General features: G+C 42.3%; 1 protein-coding gene across 2 annotated transcripts in view; it reads left to right on the forward strand.

The window, feature by feature from the left end:
* The window catches only part of GAS2 (growth arrest specific 2), a 111,541-nt gene extending 101,673 nt beyond the window's left edge, over nt 1-9,868 (forward strand). Inside the window, exons 9-10 of one of the 2 annotated variants that reach the window (XM_066611314.1) lie at nt 1,077-1,095; nt 9,650-9,868. In XM_066611314.1, coding sequence (XP_066467411.1) covers nt 1,077-1,095; nt 9,650-9,868 — 238 coding nt within the window. The remainder of the gene's footprint in view (nt 1-1,076; nt 1,096-9,649) is intronic. The other variant, XM_066611315.1, reaches the window with a different exon arrangement.
* The last annotated feature ends 3,854 nt before the right edge of the window (nt 9,869-13,722 follow it).

The following is a 13,722-nucleotide window of genomic DNA, read 5'->3' on the forward strand; positions in this document are numbered from 1 at the left end:
ATTAAATTCCATTGACTTTGACTGGATTTTTGCAGGAGGCTCAGTATTGTAGCCTTTGATTATTTGGCTTCATGTTTGCTTTCTTTTCATAAACACAATCATTTAGTAAGGAACAACAGAAGGGTTTCTTAGACCTAGGCCTTTTAATGCATTATAGGCTGAGGAATGATACAACATGCCGTACAGCATGAGATGCACTGGTGTACCAATGGGGAGGGTCAAGGGGGGCAAATGCTTTGGGGCGCCATGCCTGTGGTGGCAGTGGCACCTTACTTGCCCCCTGTCACCTTCCTCTGCCCCATATGGAGCCCTGCCTGGCCCTCTGAAGGCCTTCTAAGGCCTCTGGAGGGCTTTTAAACCCCACTAACAATTTTTGGATGAAAACTGGAAGTGATGTTTTAGGCCTTCTGGAGCCCTCAGAATGCCTTCTAAGGACCAGAGAGAGGGGCCATATGCGGCCTTCTCTGTCCCTCAGAAGAACCCTGGACCAGACATGACAGTGGGAGGCAGCATTCTCTTTGGGTGGTGGCGTTCTGCAGTCCTGGTCCCAGGTAGCACAAGGTCCAGGATCTGCAGTTATGGGATATCTATCTCAGGGCTGGTCCACAGATGATGCCATCTGAAACACTCATGTTGAGTTTGAGAGGGTGACAAAATTAGGAGAGAAGAAGAGCCCCCCCCCCCCACTTCTTGTTAAAGTAAATGGGAAGAGGATGTGAGCCGCAGCAACACCCTTGTTCCTCTAGAAAGGTGGGGAGGGGGGAACATAGCTGCAGCCACCTCTCCATTTTAGCCAAGTGGGATGGAAAATGGAGAGGTTGAAGCTTCCCACCCTTATCTCTTACCTGTAGCTTTGGCTATCCTGGATGTAGCTTCCTTGCAGAAACTTTGCTCTTTTGCATCATTTTAAAGCGGATAGGGACTGAGCAAGGAGGCTGGTTCCAGAGCAGCTTAAATTATAGAGATGAGAAAGGGGTAGGAGGTGGATGAGCTTTCACTCCCCCCCCCCATCTGTGTATGTGTGTGCAAGATTTCTTTAAGAAATAAAAGGAGGGGAGGAGAGGTGGTGGCAGCAGAGATGAGAATTCCTTCAAGGTTCTGCCCTTTGGAGAGAAAAGTGGGATACAGAATGAGTAAATAATTATTTGGGAATTGATAGCAGTGACGGGGGGGTTCATGTGTGGCATTCATGGATGGCATTCTGTGTGGCTGAATCAGGCAGCATTGGAGCTCTGTCTAGGCCTGGTCTGCTAAAATGAGCAGCCACAAAAAATGAGGACCACAAAAATGAATGAGTTCAACATTTTATTCTGTAAGATAGATTTCTTTTTTAATGATATGTTTCATTGCCATTAGGATGATCAAGGGAGGCTTGTGCCAGCATATTAATTAGATAAAGGTTGCAATCCTGTATACATACTTGCCTGAGAGTAAGTTCCACTGAAATAGCGGGGCTTACTTCTGAGTAGATAAGCATAAGATTGTGCTATAAGTGGCCCTGCCAAAAAAATAAAAATAAAATAAAAGCTAGGAAAATTCAGAAAACATCTGTACATTTGTAGTAGTGCAAACAGAAATTCCTCTACGCTGGTCAGCACTTTTTGCATTCTCTTGGTGCTTAATTGATATGGGAGAGTGTTAATATGGAAAAATTGTCCTTTAGTTTTTGAAAAGCAGAAATAGTGCAGTGCATTTAAGGATGGCAATGTTTTCTCAGGGATAGATTTGATTTCCTGTTTCTTTTCCATATAGATGATTTTTTTTTAAGGGATGTGTAGTACAAATCATGACGCACTGGATGATAGGTCTCTGCTTAACATTTTTTAATGATTGGTGCCACTGATATTTTTCTAATTGCCCTTCTACCAGGTTGCAGATGAAAGGAATAGTTTTGCAGTCTCAGATTTGCAAGGGGGAAAAAGACAAAGCCATTTTGAGCTCAGGAGCTGGAGAAAGTTTCTAAGAGGTTTCTGGCTGGCAGAAACAGCTTCCAGCATGTTGGAGAGCTGGGCTGATGTCACCTTTGGGAATAAGTGATGCCTGTACATGTGCTTGCCTCTAATCGCCTCGGTTTTTGTATTTGTAAATATAGTGATTAGAAAAAGACACCATAAGTGTTCAGTTCTTCCTCCATGTAGAGAAATGGATCTTGGAAAGCTGCCCCATGGAACGTCCAACTGCTTAGGAAAGTGGGAATAGTGAAGCAATATTAGGTAGGCTGCTCAAGCTAAAACAAGAAGAAATGGTTACAAAGATGTACTATGCTTCCTCTCCCTTCCCCCAAAACTGAGAAATATCATAGGAAAGGGTTAAAAAGGGAGTGAGATTCTCAGCCAACTACTGAAATGTCACCCATCTAGCTAAGAAAACTTTAGCTGCAGTTCTCTGCTTTTTTGTGTACTTGTTCCTGCCCCTCCACCCCTGTATAGGTTTGAAAGAAATTGGTTACTTTGCAATAATGCAACATCCTGTTTCCTTTGTGTGAATCATTTTCTTTGTTTCTGCATGTCCCCTTGTTAATCCCTTATAAAGAAGTGTATTCCCTAAGGATACAATGATGTATGACAATACATGTTTACTAAGGATGTGTTCCGCTGCACAAACTGCCAGTATATTTATGAAAAAGGTGATTTATATGTTTAATTTCTAACCTTGGGATAACTGAAGGAGATTCTCAATGAACAATGAATAGATAGATGATTATACACCTATTTATTATTATATTATTATTAACAGTATTTACACACCGCTATATACCACAGGCACCCGCCTATAAGTCGATCCCACAGATAAGTCGAGGGCAGGTTTTGAGCCAACAGTCATGGGATTTTCTATGACCCTTGGATAAGTCGGGGGTTAAACTTAGGGTGGGTGTCTGACTATAGTTTTGTCTGATTTTACTCGAGGCCAGATCCTGAAAAATAACACACCACTAATTGTTACCTAAGAACTGTAGTCTCTAATTTATTAAAAACGTAGTAAAAGATCATAAGATACATTTTTATTCTTTTTAAATTCTGGTCTTCACCACCTTTTTGTAAACACTATCAGAGTAAGTGCACTATAAACTACATGCCAATAAAACAGTGATTCCCAACCTGGTATTCATGTACTCCTAGGGACTCAACAGGACCTTTAGGGGTACTTGAAAAAGAATGGCATAATGCAGGTCAAGCTCCAGAATGCCTTGCAAGGCAGGAAGGGAGGTAGCTAGTTGGCTGTGGAAGCCCCACCAATAGCTAGTTTTTGGTCCTCAATTCATCTATGAACCAATGATTGAAAACCAGCACAGTAAAAAAGCTGAAACATAATATGGAAAGTGATCAATCACCCAGAATTTCTCAGCACACTTCTGGGGCAAAACAGTGCAAAGGCAGAGTCTTCTGTTCTTCAAACAGATGAAAAGAGAAAATATGTGATGAATACATGAAGTCTGGGCTTTCATAGAGAGGAGATGAGGGCTTGTATTATTAATTACAAACATTTTGCCAATATGAAGGGTACAATTTATGGAAATAGGCTGCCGAGGGATATGCAGGTGAAAAGGGTTGGGAACCACTGCAGGAGAACCATGAATCAAATCCACCTATAAGGTGTCCAGTGTGTTAAGCCAGAAGCTCTATGTACAACATACAACCATAACACATAACTGGGAGTGTGCAATTCAATTCACAGCAGAGAGATGCAGCTGCATATATTTGCAATCCTTTTTACTCAGAAGTAGACCCACTGCTTTCCATGGGTGTTATTCTTAAGTAATGGCGCACTGAATTGTAGCCTGGGACTTTGCTTCAAATGGAAAGGAGGGTCCCATCCTGGTGTTTCAAAAAACAGACCTGCTTTGAAAGTATTTGCAAAGCAGAACCAGGTTGCAGCAGAAGGAAGGAGAATAAAAGGTTAACTTTGGCTGGAAGGTCCCAGTTGCTGTAGAAACAAATTGCTTCTAAGCCTGTCTGCTGCTTGAGAAAGGAAACTTTTCAGAGTTGAAAGGCTTTGCCCTCTGATTAACCTGGAGATAAGGCAAAGTTTATATGCCAATAAAGGTTGTGATGATGATGATAAGGCGAAGTGATAATTTGAGCTTGATTACTTGGCAAAAATTTCACATACTATAGGCGAGTATCTACAGTATATTTATATACCTATTTACAGCCCAATCCTGAACTCCAGCTTTGGCGGCACTGAAAACAGCTGTGCCAGATTCTGCACGCCATGGGGTACCGCAGGTGGCACCTTAGGAGAAGGGGACTTTTGCCCCGTTCTCCTGGGTAAGGGAAGTAGTTCCACAACGGGGCTACTCAAGTTAGGGTAAAGGCATTTGGGTAGGACACCGAGCCCCACATGAATGTACAGGATCCAGTGGAAGAGAGCTCCACTGGACCCGCCTCCCTTCTTCCCCGCTCCCTCCCCCAGCACACCTCCCACCCACCCTCTCCCCGCCTCCTGCCTTCCCATCATGCCTCCTCCCCGCCCTCTCTCCTCCCTGCTCCCTCCCCCTGGCACACCTCCCACCCACCCTCCGCCTGCCTCGCCCCTCCCTGGAACACCTCCTCCCCACCCCATTCTCCGCCCCTACTTAATGTGGCATGGCTTGGCAGTCCATGTGACCGCCGAGTGGTGGAGGCCGAGCGTCTGGGCTAGCCTGGGTGCTGGCCTGGCGGTAAGGCTCACAAACATGCCTTACGGCACATTTGCAACAGTTTATGACAGCTTACTGCTGGTGCGCACCATTCAGGATTGGGCTCTTAGTTATTTTAGGGCCCAATCCTATCTAATTTTCCAGTGCCAATGCAGCTACAATGCAGCCCAGAGGTAAGGCAACAAATGTTCTCTTACTTTGAGGAGGCCTCTGTGACTGCCATTGAAATAGTTGCATCAGCGGTACAAAATTGGATAGGATTGGTCCCTTAATCTGATAAGAAATAATTATATACACAAACACACATGAGCCGGTTCCATCTCAGAGGTGTGGAGTAAGTGGCACCAACTAATCTACACGAAAGCAAAATAAATGCTATCAGATTGAAATAGATTTTAAAATGCTGATATCTTAAATCTCTCTCTCTCTCTCACACACACACACACACACATACACACCCCAAAAGTGTTGGACTTCTCTAGTTAGAGCAATGGTGCACTTAGCAATCTGTAAGGTGAGAAGGTCTATATCTGTGTCACATCCACTGCAAACCCTTCTCTGAGCATTTTTTCTCATCTGATTTGTGTTGATTTATCAAACAGCACCAAACAGGAACCGAAACAAGATGATATTGGGAGCCATGTCTCACTGGCCAATCTTAAACTTGGGAGACTCTCATGAAGGAACAAGTGATCTCTGTTGCACCAGCCCCCAAACCATTAGGGCTGTAAAGTTCAAAATCAGCAGCTCTCCAGTGGGCTTGGAAACAAAACTGCTTCAATACAGTGATAATATGACAACATTGACTTACATCTGTTGTCATCTGCGAATGGCACTCTGTACTAGCCAAATTTTGCAAGTACTGTATCTTCATGGGCAACTGCACATAGATCACATTACGATATCCACTAAAATTGAGTGTTGGGCGGGTTAGGACAGACAAAAGAAAATATTTCTTTACTCAGCATGTGGTCGGTCTGTGGAACTCCTTGCCACAGGATGTGGTGCTGGCGTCTAGCCTAGACGCCTTTAAAAGGGGATTGGACAAGTTTCTGCAGGAAAAATCCATTACGGGGTACAAGCCATGATGCGTATGCGCAACCTCCTGATTTTAGAAATGGGTTATGTTAGAATGCCAGATGCAAGGGAGGGCACCAGGATGAGGTCTCTTGTTATCTGGTGTGCTCCCTGGGGCATTTGGTGGGCCGCTGTGAGATGCAGGAAGCTGGACTAGATGGGCCTATGGCCTGATCCAGTGGGGCTGTTCTTATGTTCTTATGATAGTCTTTGGTGAGAATTCATCAAAGCATGAAACAATGGCTAACCAGTCTGTCTCTTCCAGCAAAGGGTTGCAATTGTTGCAGTTGTTGGAACTGGTGAAAGGTGCATGCTGCTGGTGTCCAAAATTTTGAATATTTTGCATTGTGTTCTTGCCATTTTTCATAAGGGTATTATTACTTGCAAATGTACAAACACGTACTGCATATGTGGTCATTTGGACAAAATTTATTGACAGGGTCATTAAAGTAAGTCTTCCACAGTGATGGACTCTTGTTAATGCTTTCACTGTTTTTATAGCAAGCCCATAATTTCAAATGTAGTTTGCCAAGCCTACAGTTGTTGCAAGTCTCACCTGCTCCTCAAGTACTCTGATGTTACCTCCCCCAAAATCTGAGGGTAATGGTGGAGTGCCTGGTGTGCCCCAATGGGAGGTACAGAAACTGCTGTTTATTTCAGGTTAACCAAGCAAGGCACAAGGAGAATGTTCTCAGATCATGTGCAAAGTGCAGCTGGATGCAGCCAGCCTTTTATACTTAGTTCAAAGCAATACAATTCAACAGCCAAAAGCTCGGTAAATTTCCACTCCTGCCTCTCCCAAGCTCCCCTCCTTTTGGTAGTGGCATTCTTCCTGTGGACACATTTGTTGCTCTTACAAGATGACCGGCTCTGTCTGGTCCTCAAGGACCAAAGTGCTGGGAAACTGGGCTAAAAGCACTGGGTAACAGCATGAAGCCATCTCACTACTTAGCAGACAAATGGTTTGTAAGCCTCCCCTGCAGGCTGGGGATAAGAATAGGCCCTCAGTTTGGCTGTACTTGTCGTAAGAGGCGACTAAACAGCCACCGGGTAGATGGGGCTCATTAGCCTAGGAAGGCAGCTCATCTGAGAGAAGGAAAACTCTGATCCCAAACCTCCACTGCCTTGTGGCTACATCCAGTTAAGGAAAAGGCTTCAGGAGTCAACCTCGAGGCAAAATCAGGAGCCGGAGTCCCTGAGCCAGTTCATGGCTGAACACAGTCACGTTCTGGCAACTCCTGCGACGCCGCTGGAACCAACCGTATTGGCTTCCGCCTTTCCATTGGACCATTTCAGTGACGTGGAGAGGGGGGATTTGCTGCATGGGTAACAGCCTATCCTCCATACCTACTTTACCCAGGCTTCGCGTACTGGAGAGGACACTGTTCCAGAGCCACCATTCAGAGCACGATACCATAGTCTTCTGAGACAAAAGGATGCCAACATGGTTTGTAAGCGTTTAGCTTTACTCTTGTCTCCAAGCATGAAGTCACTGTTGTTAAAGCATACAGTCCCCCTCCCCCACACTCAGTACATTTCATGTCTTGACCTGGACTGCCAGGGGAGCTTATGGCATCACTGAGGATAAGGTAAGGGCATGCTTACATGAGCTATCTATTCTCCCACTTCATTGTGTGAGCAGTGTGGGGAGATACAAAACTGTTCATGCATCAGAAGTAACATAAGAAAAGCTGTGCTGAATCAGGTCAAAGGCCCATCCAGTTCAGCTTCATGAATCTCCCCTGTGTGTTGAATGTTCAGGTTTCTATCACAAGACTCCAGAAGTACAACCCAGTTGTAAATCTCTTTGCATACCTTTGTGTCAAATGCAAAGCTACCCAGTACGTCCACGCTGGACAGACATCCCACCCTATAACCTCATGTGCTGTCCTGTCCCTGATGTAAATACAGAAAATTAGTGTTGCAGCATTTCTGTTTTCCTCAGCAATTGCTGTCCATTTGGGCTCCATTTTAATCACCCCACAGATTCCCCATACAAATTCAAAGGCAGGCCTTGAAGGATAAAAGCCCTCTTGTGGCAGCCTTCCCTCAGAGTAAAACAGCCAATAAGAAAAGATTTATATGTTTCATAAACATTGCCTGGAATTATTACACAGTTAGACATTTTCTTTTGGTTCTAATGCGCTCAGCAGCAATATCAGATTTGTGCATGTCTGGAATTTCCTTCATAAAGAAACACAACTGCTAAGCTGTAAATTCTCTAGATTTTTCTTCCACCCTTGCTGGCTTTTAAATGTCGCCTTAAGGACCATCAGGGAAGCCAGTCAACAACAGTATTGCAAAAAGCATGTTAATCAGCTCTGATGTAGGAGTGTTTTAAGGAAAATGTGCAGTGTTTTCAGGTTAGATGAGTACAGCAGGCAATTTCTTTTCATATTGTTTTACAAAGGTACCCACCTCTGGACCCACATAAAACGTGTTCAAAGAACCGCAGTGGAACCGGCAATTAATGGATAGAAATAAGAACAATAGAGTGAGATTACCTGAGTAATATCCCATTGCATAGCCATTACAACACAACAGAACTTCTTTTTGTAGAATTTAGTTAAGATTGGACTGCCTGATAGTTAAGAAAAAAGGTTGAGAATTATTTATCAAAATCTTTGTTATTGTTACCAGTGATTTCTATAATATGAAGCAAACCTTTCTGGAGAGTTCCAGACTAGTGCAGGACAGGCTGTGCTTGATGACCTCTCTCCATATGTGTCATCCCCCTCACACTTCAAAAGTGAACTGCTCATCTTTTCTTCCCAGCCCCGGTTTGAGCACTTGCATTCTCTCCGTATCCCTTGACCATGTCACTGTCCATCCTGTTGAAGAGACAATGTTGGCACCAGGGTGGCTCTGGGGCCTGAATATTTTCTGGAGGGCCCCTGAGAGAATCACTTTCCATGTTCATCTAGGAAAAGGTAGAGTCACAGCACAAGTTCACATTTTTATAAGGGAACTTACGTCTGCCATGAGTCTGCCATGCCCCTTTGGTGTGGAATAAAAATCCTATAAAAATAATTAAATAAACTTGGAGGCTGCTACATCTCCTGTTTCTGATGATGGTGCTGTGTGAGCTAAGGCTGAATTTTATCGAGGAGTCACATGAACACTCCTGTCATCTCCACCTGTGCTGAAATATTTTTGGGGGCAGTTGTGAAAGGGCGTACAACATTCAACTGGAGGAAGATGGAATGATGCTACTGTGTTGTGAACTCTAAGTTGGTCTGGCCCTGGTTGGTACCTGGAGGGGAGACTACCTGTGAACCTTAAGCATGCTCCCTTGAGTTTCCCTTGATGGGATTTAATTGAAATACATCATTGTATTGTTTGAGTACAGGATTGCATATTGGTTGCAGTTCCCTGCTTTGAGTGTGCAGTGGCAAATTCCAGGTTGTCTGCCAGGTCATTTGTGAAGTGGCTATTATTTGCTAGCACTGGAAGTTTTAGCATTGGGCCTTAGCCCCAGTGATTTTAATGAGAGTCACTGGGATTAAATCCAAGCACAAGTTGGCATCCCTAATCCAAACTGCTTGGAACCAGAAGCATTTTGGATATCTAATTTTTCTGTATTTTGGAATACTTGCATATATCTAAAGAGATATCTTGGGAACGGGGCCCATGTCTAAACACAAAATTCATTTTTCTTATATATCTTATACATAGAGCCTGAAAGTAATTGTGTATCATATTTTTAGTAATTTTGTGCAACCTGTCATGTGAAGTCAGGTGTGGAATTTTCCACTTGTGGTGTCATGTCAGCGCTAAAAAAAGTTATGGTTTTTGGAATTCTTTGGATTTCAGAATTCCAGATAAGAGATGCCCAGGCTGTATCAGGTATACATTTTAGTTTGCAAACAGGAATGCTGTCCCTTCAGGTCTTTCAGCTTTCCTCCACACCCTCTTTTTCTTTTGCCAATCTAGATGCTCCACAACAAGCATGTGATGGTTCGTGTCGGAGGAGGATGGGAGACATTTGCAGGGTACTTGCTGAAACACGACCCATGCCGAATGCTGCAAATCTCTCGGGTGGATGGAAAAACATCCCCAATCCAGAACAAGTCACCGACCATCAAGGACATGAATCCGGACAGCTACTTGGTTGTCTCTGCCCATTACAAGACCAAAAAGGAGATTAAGTGAAAAGACCTTCCCATATCACTGGGGACTCTGTATATGTAGACCCACACTATCTTCTCGAGTGTAGTCAAATTAGTTGGCGCTTTATCAGGACTTCTGAAAATTACACACAGACTGGAAATGACAACCCATTCGGTGGATTGTTGAACTGTAGAACTATTTATTTCTAGTACTGTACCTTTTAATAGTAAGTTACCCTTGATAGTTTAATTACTACAATCTGATAAAAGACATATTTTTAGCCAAATTATTACTCTATGAATGTATTCTTAGAATGACTTAAACCATATGAATCACATTAAAGTAATAAAGTGTGATATATTTGTATGAAAAACAATGATTATCAATCACTGCCCCTGTCCAGAGTTCTGGATGCCTTCTGATACACCGTAAGCTCCTGTCCTTGCAGGTTGTATCATTCACAGGAGTGATCTGATCTGTATTTTTTTTGGTGCCTGTGTGTTCATTAAGTCCTTACATTGAAATGAATGGGCCTTCTCTTACAGATGGGAGAATTTCATGCCTACAGCCAAAGAGGTTCATGCCTGTAAGTAATTGCTGGATCAGAGTGACAGTGTGTTTGCCAGAAAAAAAGGAAATAGATGAAGATTATGTGCAGACAGGTGGAGAATATCTGCTTTTCTGAACATCTGTATCTTAATGCAAGGATTCTTGATTTATAGGCTGCAACCATTTCTAATCAGAATAAGAAACAAGTCAGCTGGCTTTTAAAATGGCCACCAGAGAATGAATGCTGGCATGACATTGAAATCTACATTAAGTCATTTTAACTACTGGAATCTGTCTTATTTTCAGTAATGGGAGAGCTTAATAGTTTTAAGGAATCATTTATGGTCTCTTTGCACTCATGTGATATGTTTCAACACTACTAGCATAATATCCCTTAGTGGCCAAGTATATGTTATGCCAGGTGATCTGTCATTGCCCTCCTGACTTAACAAAAACAAACAAACAAAACCTAAATGAAACCATAGGGAAGGCAATTAGGAAAGTGGTGTAGGGGATGAGCGCACCCAGCTCTTTCTCTTTGTGCTATTTTCAGATCTAAATCACCCCCTTCAAACTAAGAGGTGGGGAGGTATTTAGACACCAGTATTTCTGGTCTCATAGAAAAAAATAGAGAGGGAGAGATTAGCTTGGCAAAAATGGTTAAAAAAAATGACATTGCTCTGCCCACCACTATCCCCACCCCTAGCCTAGTTACAGTTAGTTACAAAAAGTCCATCATATCACAGACCTCCCAGCATTAACCTTGCTGAGGTTGGCCCTTAGCTCAGCACACAACACATGGGTGCAATTTTTGCCATTGTAGTCACAGGGAATAATTGTTATGAATATAGAAATACAGTATGTATTTGTTAGATAATCAGCTACCTTGGGAAGCCACATTCCTGGGTAACCTCACTATCAAAAACCTGTCTTCGGCTAGCCCCACAATGAATAAATGTGAAACCACAGCTGTGGATAGCAGATTCTGATGCAGTTTGCAAAGGGAAATTTTTTCCTGTCAGGAAAGGACAAGCATCAGTCATAGCATTGAAACTGGTGGCTCAAGATGGCACTGAGTTGCTCTAGGATGGTACCAACTTGGAACTGCCTTTAATTCTACACTTCTATAAGCAACTTTTTGGCAGTCCACATGCTATACCCTGATACCACCCTCACCAGTGACACTTTTGAAAAGCCACCAACATCTGTCAAGAGAAGGTAGATCTAAAAGCAGCATGTTTCAGCATTAGCCATGTTTCGGTATAGTGTCTAAAGTTGTCCTGGACATTGTGGTGAGAAGAATGCCTTAGAATTTATCAGGGGTGTCAACATGGGAGTGATATCTGACAGTCATTCTATGAACCCCCAAATTTGACATGAGAATGCAACCCATCTGTAGTTTCAATTACCCTGCCAAACTTCTTATAACTGAAATTGCAGTCTAGTTCAGGCAGTTCTAGTCATGTATAGAGTGCTTCTCATGCAATTTAAAAGACAGGGTTCTCTTATTACCTGGAGTCCTAGCTCTGACCTTTTTCACCATGTGATGGTGGGATATACTCTGCCTCTGGATTCAGCTACTTTTGAGCATATTGAGTATGAAAATTATGTGTGCATTCTCTGTAGATAAATGTCATGGAGGAGGGATTAGGTTATAGATCTCTCTCCATTATATATAGGAATGCTGGGTTTGGTTTATGAGTTTTGCTAACTTTCTTTGTCTATATTTGATAACTTTTGTGCCTTGCTAGGAAAATCATTGTTCGAGAATTATTTGAATAATGACTGTATAAATTTGAGCAGAAATCACATGATGTGCATTAGTAATAAACAAATACTTTTTAAAAATGCTCTCATTTGTTCTTTCCAACATTATGCTTTCATGAATGAGTAGACTGAGACATTTTCCTATAGGCCTACTCCATTTTTGCAGCCATCTTTATGACTGCAAAATTCTATTCAATGAATTCTAAACCAGTACCCATAGGAATGGTCACTTGCAAGGCATGCTGGTAGCACAAATCTTTAAGAACTATTACCCCAATCCAAAAAAGAGCTCTTTGTATACTTTGTAAGGCAGTGTTACTCTCGCAAATGTTTGAGCATTCTTTGGACACACAAAATGGAAAATCCCAAAATAATTCACTTTGCTCTGAGAAGACAATGGAATACTTACTATTCTAGCACACCGTCATGTACATATCAGAGCCCTATTTATGCTTTCAAGCTGCCGGATCAAGAATCCCCTGTAACTGGTATCCGTTTGTTACTAAATTCAAAATAGAACTTCAAATCCCAAACACGGTACTTGGAAATCCCACACATTTTGATATCATTTACTTCCATGAGCATATACATTTCCCAGAGTCCTTAATGGAAAGAATGTAACCTGTGCACAGCTGGCCCACTGCATTCTTTTTCTCTTTTTACTGGGCAGGATCTGTTTCTAGATCTCTGTGCAAAAGTCTACCTGGTTTGACAGTACTGATAATTTGTAGGGAAGAAGGGTTGAGGGGGAACAGAAATAACTTTTCCTCTTTCCCCATATCATCTGTTTTTTTGGGCTGCACACAGAACAGGAGGGCTATTTATCCCAATTCTGTTTTCGGGTGCAGGATTGCATCAATTACATTCAGAAGCCATTTTATGTATGCAAATATCCCCTTTTTAAAAAATATCAGAGCAGTTATGTTTAACATTAGGATCTAAAGCTATACTATTCTTACTCATGTGTCAATCTTATCAAGAGATACTTCCTTTTTTAAAAAAAAAAAGGTGTTCAAAGGTAACTTAAAGTGTTTTATATTAACTTTACATAAATAAAAACAAGTAACACAAATAGCAAAGATTTATTCTCAGGACTTCCCTACAACACTGTGTCCACAGCATCACGTAATCTGAATTTCATCCCCTGGTCCAGGACAGGATTTTCTCAACATTAAATGGGAATCCATTGATGGCATTGTGGCTAAATCACCACTAAGGAAAGCCTTTCACTTTTTCTCAAACGCATAGATGCTTGTATTACTTTCAGAACCTTTAATAATCAAGCCTTTGAAGTATGACAGCCACATTCTCATGAGAACTATAAAGCTGAGTCACTGAACGCTTGTAGACCACTTCCTGAAAGAACACAGCTAAGTGGTTATGGACCAGTGAACGTAAAAAGTGCTTACGCGTCATTCTCAAGCCAAACCCATTCCCTTTCTAAAAGGTTGACAAAAGAAATGAAAGCTCAGAAACACAAATTCCCAAAATGGCACTTTAATGACATTTCCTCTTAGCACCATCAAACTGAAGATACTGTGAAATTACTAAAAATCTAGATGTCCAGGTGTCGCTCCAGG

Source organism: Tiliqua scincoides, chromosome 1 (genome assembly GCF_035046505.1).
Source record: "Tiliqua scincoides isolate rTilSci1 chromosome 1, rTilSci1.hap2, whole genome shotgun sequence".
NCBI lineage: Eukaryota > Metazoa > Chordata > Lepidosauria > Squamata > Scincidae > Tiliqua > Tiliqua scincoides.